The 9,876-nt window shown below is 40.1% G+C and overlaps 2 protein-coding genes across 11 annotated transcripts in view; one reads left to right on the top strand and one right to left on the bottom strand.

Annotated features, from left to right (window-relative positions):
- The first annotated feature begins 1,135 nt into the window (after positions 1-1,135).
- LOC118748492 (ras GTPase-activating protein 1) lies at positions 1,136-9,717 on the top strand. 8 transcript variants are annotated; one of them, XM_036482979.1, is made up of 12 exons: positions 1,177-1,424; positions 4,441-4,523; positions 4,801-4,946; positions 5,096-5,287; positions 5,432-5,545; positions 5,787-5,859; positions 5,929-6,338; positions 6,418-6,629; positions 6,711-7,345; positions 7,415-8,321; positions 8,552-8,702; positions 8,768-9,717. In XM_036482979.1, exons 4-12 carry the CDS (start codon positions 5,206-5,208, stop codon positions 8,914-8,916), a joined length of 2,733 nt encoding a protein of 910 aa, XP_036338872.1. In that variant the 5' UTR covers positions 1,177-1,424; positions 4,441-4,523; positions 4,801-4,946; positions 5,096-5,205; the 3' UTR covers positions 8,917-9,717. The 8 variants fall into 8 exon arrangements, with proteins under 8 accessions (XP_036338870.1, XP_036338872.1, XP_036338867.1 ...); XM_036482974.1 differs by having other exon boundaries at positions 4,659-4,946; XM_036482975.1 differs by having other exon boundaries at positions 4,659-4,951.
- The window catches only part of LOC118748490 (pneumococcal serine-rich repeat protein-like), a 124,879-nt gene continuing 117,148 nt past the window's right edge, over positions 2,146-9,876 (bottom strand). For all 3 annotated transcript variants that reach the window (XM_036482971.1, XM_036482965.1, XM_036482966.1), the window contains one exon: positions 2,146-2,733. In XM_036482971.1, coding sequence (XP_036338864.1) covers positions 2,464-2,733 — 270 coding nt within the window. In that variant the 3' untranslated portion in view covers positions 2,146-2,463. The remainder of the gene's footprint in view (positions 2,734-9,876) is intronic.

The raw sequence follows: 9,876 nt of genomic DNA, 5'->3' as shown, positions 1-9,876 counted from the left end.
CCTTCCTAATTTACGAATTACGCAATGTGGCTGAATATTTTGACTGCTTTTAATGAATGCAATTGGTCTCAATGCCATGACTTTTCGAGTGTTGTACTCTGTATTTTTTTTTTTAGTTTTTTTCCCGTATATATCTTAGTGAACTATTAACCCGTTTTTCTTAGTGAAATGTAAAACATTGAGGTAATTCTTTTTAATGTTTTCGTATTTTATAAGGTTGGCTTTCAATTTAAAACATGTACTTAAATAAATGTGCTTACCAAAAAAAAATATTTAACATTGCTAAGCATTTTGTAAAGGGATTGCCTAGTCATAAAAAACACAAATTTCTAAAAATGTTGAATATAAAAATTATTGTAGACTTGAATTGTAAAATACATATTTGTGGCATGTATAATAAGAAATGTGAATAAAAATTTTTTTAACAATAATCAACAATTTGTTCCAGTACTCTAGGATTTAGTCAGAAGCTGTGTTCGGTCGGAAAGGGCTAGTTTCCGAGCCGCACTGACACTGGTTCTGTGTAGTCGGTCTGAAAGGACAAGTTCCAGAGCCGAAATTTACATATTGCGCACCATTTGATAATATCGGAAAAATCTTTTGAATAGCAAACAGATTTTCAGTCTCGATTTTTTGCAGTGCAAAATGTAAATGTAAATAAATAAAATCGCTAAAAACTAGCTAAGAGCTCTTAAATAAAACTAAAAATCCCGCTAGTCACCGATTTCTAAATTTTACCGCTAAATAACAACTAAATGGCAACACTGGTACCGACACCAAAGAACCAGCCCGGTTGGATAAGACCGTTTGAAGAGCACTGAAGTAATGTAAAATACGCTAGCGGTTGTGAACTTGGCTAGCATTTTTTTCGATTGCGAAATCAAGGTTGTCAATTCCACTACGCAGCTGCTCGCTAATCGCAAATTAAAAATGATAAATAAAAGTTATAACGAAATCACTTGTAATTCATTACGAGCACAATTTTTCCCCCGATCCCACAATTTCTTCAGATATTCCCAATCCATGCAACATTGCTCTTATCGGTTTCACAGTCATCGTTTATCGATTTCACTGCTGTCAAGGCGTATTCACACGAATTGGCCGTTCATTGAAGAAGAAGAAGCAGATGCGGAAGGGAAATTTTCACTTCCAGAGGTTTTCTCAATCTGTCACGGAAAAACCATCGGTAATTAGCCTTTTCTGCAATAATTTGTAAGCTAAAATAAAGAATTGTGAAATTGTATTAGAAGAAGTGTGCAGGTGGCTTATAATTCGACGTGGACAGACGGCTTAACCAACATCCGATTATTGGATTCGATTGGAAAATATTGGTGTTTCTATCAGGAGGCGCGGCTGAAACAGTGGCCAGAGAGCAAGCAGCAGCGGAGATTCGATAGTGCAAAGGAACGCAATGCAGGAGTGATGTGAGTGCAAATGTATATCCAAAAATTGATTAGTTTGTGTGTTTGCATGTATGGAAGTGAAAATTGTAATAGCGCCCACCGTCGAGTGGGTGGGGTGCGTGCGTTTGTGCATGCATGTGTGGCCGGGAACGGGTGATGCAGTGAAAATTGAAAGTGCTCAATTAGGTCTGAAGCAGCGCAGCAACAGCAGACGACTCAGCGGTCCAGCAACGCATGGACCGGGCAACACACTGGCCAAAACGCACGCTATATAGATGCTATGCGATAGTACGTCGCTGCTTTAGATGGTGTATTCGTCATATTTCGAAGTTTTTGTTGTTGTTGTTGTAGCGGCTACAACATATATCTCGAAGTCGGCGTTGCCTGTGGCATTGTTAGCGCCGTCGCAGTCGTCGCCTTTGTCATTGCGTTGTTAAATATCGTCGCCACATCGGGGTTTTCCGCTGGCTGTTAGTATAGTCTAGTGGTGGTCGTTCGCTGTTGTAGACGTCGGCGGCGCGTTAGTGGGTGCACATAAAATAGAGAAATAAATAAACTCTTGAAGAAAAGTGTGAAACGAATAGACGACAACCTCAAATTCGCGGCTCTCTTGTCTATGACGATAACTTTTTATTGTTTGGAAGTAAATTTTGTTCCTTAAAGTGTAGTTTTCCTTAATTTAAAATGTCAATTTGAGTCTGCTGCATGCTAGCGTCTTTCGCGATTTTTTACTTTTCTGTAGGGTGGTAAGTTTCTATGTGACTTGCCTTTGCAGGCTGGTGAATAAATAGGAAAATTTATTTATTTCTTCACTACGTATACGTGTGCCACACGCTGAGTCAGCGACTTAACATACTTAAAAATGATGGTATACATATAACTAGCAGTAATAATTTTATTCCTGCGTTTCTTTGCATATACCGCAACTGATCGGTGTAATATCCATGCAGTGCCTACATATTCCACGCAGCCGGCTGCGTCTGCCACCGCCCACATGCCTAATTGAGTTTATGTTTTGCCATGTTAGCTCGTCTAGACGTACAACTTCAGCCACGTTCCCCTATAGAACTGTAGTACCACTGTGTGTTTGTTTGTGTGTTTGCATCCATACTTCACACTGTCGAATTAACGAGCGTTCATTCATCCATTTCATCCCTACTCCTGACTCATACCACACTGTCTGTCTGGCGGACGTCGTTAGGTCGTCGAAGTCGCGGCAGTGCGGCTTCGCGCTGGCCAATGCACTTAACAGCGAGGGCACTAAACAACGTTGACGACGACGAAAAAATCTATGCAGTGATTTAATGGTAAACAAAGGAAGTTTGTAAACCTGAGGGTAGATAGAAAAACAAAAAAGTATATGTATATATTTGGTGACTTTATTTTCAAAGTTCAGCACTACTTCTACATATGTTTGTATGAATCTATTTGTGATTGCTTAGCATTTTTGTCCGCATACCTATTTTATTTATTTAATAGAGAACCTTTTAAGTTTATAGTTTACATACGCTCACATAGTAAAAATGAAGACCCATTTGCTTCTAATGAGCTTTGGTAATCGATACACCTATGAAATTTTTACGCAGCATAGAAAAAGAGGCGGCCGTCACTTCTGCATAGTTAACTCCAAATTATATAATATTTTTTAGCAGAAAGTCTATGCACATTAGGGTGGCCCTTAAAAAATCAAATGAGCGTTTTTTTCAGTCTCACCCCTTCAATCGGTAATAAATACCACGGCTCAAAAAATGAAAATTAATTTTTTTGCCAACTCATAACCCAAAATCGATACTACCGTAGGCGAAGATATCACATATAAATTTTGGTCCCGTTCGGAGTCGGTTAAGGCGTGTCGCAATGGGGCCCAAGGCCAGATGCTCCATGGAGACTCTAAAAATTAAAATTGTTTTTTTTTTTTTTTAATACCCAAAATCGATACTACCGTAGTCGAAGATATCACATATAAATTTTGGTCCCGATCGGAGTCGGTTAAGACGTCTTCCTAGGGTAATCTGAATTTTGACCGCTGTATGTACATTTCATTTCATTTCATTTCATTTATTAATAAAATCATTAGCACAATAAGATCAAAAGAATGATCTTTTATAGCGCAACAAAAAATTCATAACAGCACATACATATAACTAAAACAGCAAAAATTACTTAAGACTAAATAAAAGTAACATAATATAATTAACAGAGTAGTATTTTTAAGTGAGTTCTACAATTCCAGGACATATACTTAAAATAAGACTTAATTAAACAAGTACATAGAGAGCACATCACAGGGACTGAAGTGAAGCTAACGGAAATATGCATACAGAACATTTTTAGAGTTGCTTTTGTTTAAACTACTGCGAATATGGGATGGAATAGAGTTCCAGATGCGGATAGCATTGACAAAGAATAGCCGTGCAGAGCTGAGATAATTGTAGGTAGGAACAGTCAAGTCCTTTACTCGAGTGGATTTGGGGTACATGCATATTTAAATGAAGGAAATTTTAAATTAAGAACGTAGAGCCAACTTTCCAAAGTGCATTGAATGCTGGGTATTCACTTTAAAATAAACAACATTGTTCCTGGCATTTATTAATATCACTGTGCTCCGCGGCAGCGTTCTGCTGACAATGACGCCGCTTCCGACGTTGAAGTGCGGCGCAGCGTATACGCTGCTGTTTCAGTATTCCTCTAGCGGTGTGGCGCTCACTAATACTGTCTGGTGCCTCACCTTCCTTTCCGGTTTTTTTATTTCCTTTTTCCTGTTGTACGCTGTTGTTTTGTGTTGCATTCTATAATTCCGATTGGATATGAAATTCTTGAGTTGTTTTGAGATTTTTCAACATTTTGGGCATACATATGTATGTACGTATGTATGTATATACATATTTCTTAAACGTTGCGTATGAGCTTTCGTGGAGTGCATGCATGAGCCTACATATGTTTGTATAAACAAATTCCCATTTGCTTTCTATAATTTGCATTGATTTTTTATTTCACTTAGCCATAGATGCAAACTTTTGCTTGCTACTCTTTCCAGTTTTTACATCGATAGTGAAGGTCCATCGTCACCACTGACTCACTCACCTACCTGGTCATTGTTGGTCACAAAGGCAAAGCCAGGTCATATCATATATACATACGTAAAAAACATATATATATACATATGTATATGTATTTATATATATGTATGCGTTTTCTTGCATTAAATTAACGTCATCGTTAATGCATATTCGATTATATTCTCTTACTAATCAGTCTTACTAATAACCTGCATAAATTCGTGTGTTTACATTTGTGCGCTCTGTGGTATGGTCATCGCGAAACGTCATTCATTATTCACAAAGCAGTGTATACCTCGCGCGCTCCACATTTCAACACATATTTATCTCGTATATAGACAACGTCGTCACCCACAAGTCATCTGCACTATTTAATAATTTCGTGATCAGCAACAGCACGTGCCAAAATAACAAAAAAGCGAAAAAGAACGAATTCGCAAAACGTCTATTTATACATACGTAAATCTTAGCTGCTCTGCTCATTGTAATGTGTGTGCTCTATTAGCTGGCACTTTTATAATAAATTATTTAAAATATTATTGTATACAAAATCATCACATACATACATTCCTAGTATACAGTCGACAAAAACAAATATTTACTAAATCCGCTTTGACTTGCAAACTATGGCAGATTTAATACGTCTGGGGAATGTGGACGTTGTCATACAGAAAGATAAACTTGGTTCACCAACTGGAGGTTTGAATGACGGTAATATAGCCGCACTCGGTCTAGGCGCATTGATGGCTACGGGAGGTATTGATTTGGGCGATTTAGCCCAGGAGTTAGATCAGGATGAATTTGACGGCCCAAATATGTTGAATGGTGAGTAGAAAATTGCTAAATAATTTTACAAAAATTTATTAAGCTCAGTTTAATATACGAAATTAAGGTTGTATTGCCAATTTAACTCAAACTTATGCAATAACGCATGTAATTTACTCCATCTGATTTCATTTACATTTACAGGTGAACGTCCAGCCATAATTGCTCCACCCGAGAGTGAATGGTATCATGGACGTTTGGATCGATATTCGGCTGAATCGCGACTACGCGGAAGCAGCAAATTGGGCAGCTATTTAGGTAAATAGAAGCTATAAGCTCCCTCTAGAAAGTATTTTGCCACAAAAATACGGTATATGCTTGGCGTAAGAAGAGTTAACTAAAAACTGACTGATCAACTACAAACAATCATTTTAACCAATTCAATGCTGCTTATACTATGATAACCACCAAGCAAATGCTCTTATGTGATAATGAATAACCAAGTTACACGCTTAAGCAAAAATTTCGTAATATTTCTTTCTCTTTTTCAAACTACCAGTACGTGAGAGTGATCGTAAACCCGGCTCATATGTGCTCAGCTATTTGGGTCGCACAGGCATTAATCATTTTCGGTGAGTTAAATCTATTTCAAACATTCATTGATATCCAACTTAATTTATATGCCTCCCTCTCACCGCTAGCATTACGGCTGTGTGCGGCGACTTTTATATAGGCGGTCGCCAATTCGTTTCATTGAGCGATCTCGTTGGCTACTACACATCATGTAGTGATTTGCTAAAACGTGAACGCCTGGTTATACCAGTGCCACCGCCCGAGCCGGTGAATGATAAGAAGCGTGTTGTAGCACATTTACCCTACACTAAAATGGCCGACACCGATGAGTTGAGTTTCCAGAAGGGTGACATATTCTTTGTACACAATGACATGGGCGATGGTTGGTTGTGGGTGACGGCGCATCGCACCGGTGAGCAGGGCATGATCTTTCGTGAACTAGTCGAAGATTTGGATCCGGTCATTGATCCTAATACGGTGTTTCCGTGGTTCCATCCAAACTGCACGAAGAATGAAGCTGTCGATATGTTGGTGAAGGGTAAGTAAGAGGATGAAGTTTATTTCTAGAGTAAATTTTTAATAATAAATCATTTTTATCGTCCCCTCTTGATTGACAGCCGGACCAGGCAGTTTCTTGGTGCGCCCTAGTGATAATTCGCCTGGTGATTATTCGCTCTTCTTCCACATCAACAATCAAATTCAACGTTTTCGCATTGAGAAAAAGGGCGTGCGTTATCTGATGGGTGGACGTACGTTCGAGTGTCTTGACGCCGTGATTAATCGCTATCGCAAAGAGCAAATCGTCGAGGGCCACTCGCTCAGTCATCCGGTAAGTGCATTCACTTCGCTGTCATTTGCATTATTTGCACTAAATATTATTTTAAATTTATCATTTCTTTTTTCCTGCTAGGTGGTCAATGGCTCGCAGCCGGAATTCAATCAGCAGTTCGTCGTTGAAAAGGCTGCTGAAAAAATATACGCCACACTGCGTGAATGTCGCGATCAAATTGGTTTGAAGAAGATAAAGGGCATCAAGCATCACGGCCACTTGTTCAAAAAGTCCGATAAGACAGCCAAATGGAAGCAACTGTACTTTGCGCTTATCAGCGAGGGCAGCGAAACGCATCTTTGCTTCTACGACAATCCGAAAAAGACTAAACCGAAAGGTCTCATCGATCTATCGTGTGCCTATCTCTATCAGTGCCATGAATCGCTATGGGAGCGGCCATATTGTTTTCAAATCGTCGAGCGCGCGTTGCCGTGCTTGGCCAACAACACGTATTTGTGCGCGACGCAGGAGACCTACGTGGAGTGGATCAATGCATTAAAGGCGCAATGCAGTTCGCAGTTCAGTCGCGCGCAAATCAAAGTGCCCTGCTTGCGTGAGCTGCGCTGCTTGAATTTACATGTATTGGAGGCGCATAAGTTGCCATTCAAATTGGTGCCACATCCGTACTGCAGCATATCGCTGAATCAGGTGAAGGTGGGAAAGACGCGCGTGAAGATTGCACCAGACCCGGTGTGGGAGGAGGAATTTGTATTGGAGTGAGTAAAGAAAAATAAGTGAAGTACACTTATTTATTTCAATTTAAAATTTCATTTCCTACCCTTCAGCGACGTGCCGCCCGATGTGGTTTCACTCACCATAACTCTTGTTTCACGTGGCAAGCGCGGCAAGGATTCGGAAGTGGCTGAGCTGACCATCGACTTGGCTAGCCTAAAGAATGGCCAAGAGACCGAGGGATGGCATCAACTCACCGGCATGACTCCGATGGGAGAGTGGGGTTCGTTGCGCCTGCGCATGCGCTACCTCGACGATTTGATTATGCCCTGCGAGGAGTATAGCCCGCTGCAAGAACTGCTGCTGGAGCCAGAACTGTGCGTCGTGAAAGCATTGGCTGAACTCTGCCACAACGATCGGGTGCCTCTCGCCACTGCGCTGTTGCGCGTGTTCCGCCACGAGAAGCGTGAGACCGAACTGATACGCATACTTTGCCAGGCAGAGGTAGCACGCGAAAATGAGACCACCACACTCTTCCGCGGTGCTTCGTTGGCCACCACGCTAATGGATTTGCACATGCGCACTGAGTGTACCGGCTTCTTGAATGCCGCCGTTTCGGAGACAGTGCAGCGCATACTCGACAGCAAGCAGTCGGCCGAGCTGAATCCCACCAAGATGGATGTGAATGACGATGCCTGCTCGAATGCCGAATTTTTGTTGCAAATACTCGATTTGGTGACGCATTCGATTTTCACCTCGCCCGAGGCGTGTCCACGCAGCGTGCGCTACATATGCAATTGCCTGCAGAAGGCAGTTGTGGCTAAGTGGCCCACAGAGCGTTTGGTGCGCACGCGCGTCGTTTCTGGCTTCATATTCTTGCGTCTGCTATGCCCGGCGCTGCTGAATCCGCGTCAATTCGGTTTGGTAAGCGAGACGCCGCCAACAATGGCAACACGCTCGCTGATTATGGTGGCCAAATGTTTGCAAAATCTGGCCAATCTCATCGAGTTTGGAGGCAAGGTACGTATGAGGGAGAGAAGAGAAAGGGGTGTAGCCAATAATCGGCCTTATCGCGAATTCCATGTGAACAAATATTTTCAAACACTATAAACCAAACCAAAAAAAAAAAAAAAAAAAATTCCCAATTTGTTTTAGTTTTGCATGTAAAATCATGGGAACAATTAATTCACTTGGAATTGGCTATATGAATATCTAAATATTTATCCACTTTTATGTCTTTTTATTTGCAGGAGCAATACATGGAGGTGGTCAACCCATTCATATTGAAGAACAAAGAGCGCATGATTGTATTTCTTGATCAATTATCGCTTGTTACGGATCCGAATCCGCCGCCTGGCATGTTCAGTGAACAAAATTCCAATCACACTGTGCAGGATACTGGTGCGGAGCACACAAATTCAGCAACCTTTATGCCTAGTTAATTATATATTTGGTTGTTTTTGCAGGTCGCGAACTGGCCACACTCCATCACATTTGCGTCTCCTACTTGCCCGAGCTGCAAGGACTCTCGAATATACTATCCATTAAGAAATTGGTTACAGTCACCGATATGCTGACAAAACATAAACTAAAATATCGCGAAAAGATTAGCTAAGATGATTGTGAATAAGTTGCGTCGAGTGCTGCAGCGCATTAGCCAAGCCGTGGCAGCAGTGCAAGTCAGCTACCACAAGTCAGCACAGCAGTTAGGCAGCGGGGAAATTTAGAGTGGTGCAAAAATGAAATATGTAGTAAAGAAACAGAAGCAACACCAAACAATTATTTGTGCGATAAATAGTACGCTAACGCCCCTACATAAATGTAATGCGCGGTCGAATGTAAAAACATACATATTCACTTAGGAATTGCGAATACAAAGTGTTGACGGCGCCCGTAAACTAAGACCGATTTTCACGTACGTGAAGTAATAAACATTTTTTATAATAATTTTTGTATGAACTTTCTTGGCATGTTGCGCAGTAGAATGAGCAGTTGGCGCGCATATTTTTCGTTTGCGCGGCCGAACACTTTCTAGTAGCGTTTAGCTTAGAAAAAGTTATTTTTAAAGCTGGATGTTTAGCTGAAGAATTCCATAAGGCCAAAATATGTGCTGCAATGTTAACGGTGATTTTTCTTATTTTTCGATTTTAAATTATTTAAAATTAGTTATGCGAAAATTCTTACGTCAGATGTATGTATCTCTCTTTTGCATTTGTTTTAAATACGATATAAATATCTAAGGAACAAAGTGCTAAATCAATTTTGTCACAAGCCTTGAAACTTTAAAACAGTTACTCAAGAAGAAGCTTTTTTATAGTATGTTTTTAAGCCTAAAATTTTTCATCATATGACATTTTGTGCTAAAACTATACGAATACCGATATTTATTTTAACTGGGTAAACCTTGAAATTTACGATACTTTTATTAAACTTTCATTTTTTTTTTTGTTTGAAAAATATGCTCGCATTTCGAAAGTTCCATTTTAAATTTTTAAGGGAATTCTCCTCAATATTTTTTATGTACAAATATTCCGTTTTGGTGTGCGTTCCTTTTTATTTGTACATGTTTTTTTTT

Source organism: Rhagoletis pomonella, unplaced genomic scaffold, assembly GCF_013731165.1.
Source record: "Rhagoletis pomonella isolate Grant_MI unplaced genomic scaffold, Rhpom_1.0 Rhpom_scaffold_00013, whole genome shotgun sequence".
In the NCBI taxonomy this organism is placed as follows: Eukaryota; Metazoa; Arthropoda; class Insecta; order Diptera; family Tephritidae; genus Rhagoletis; species Rhagoletis pomonella.
This window is presented reverse-complemented; position numbering and strand designations above follow the sequence as displayed.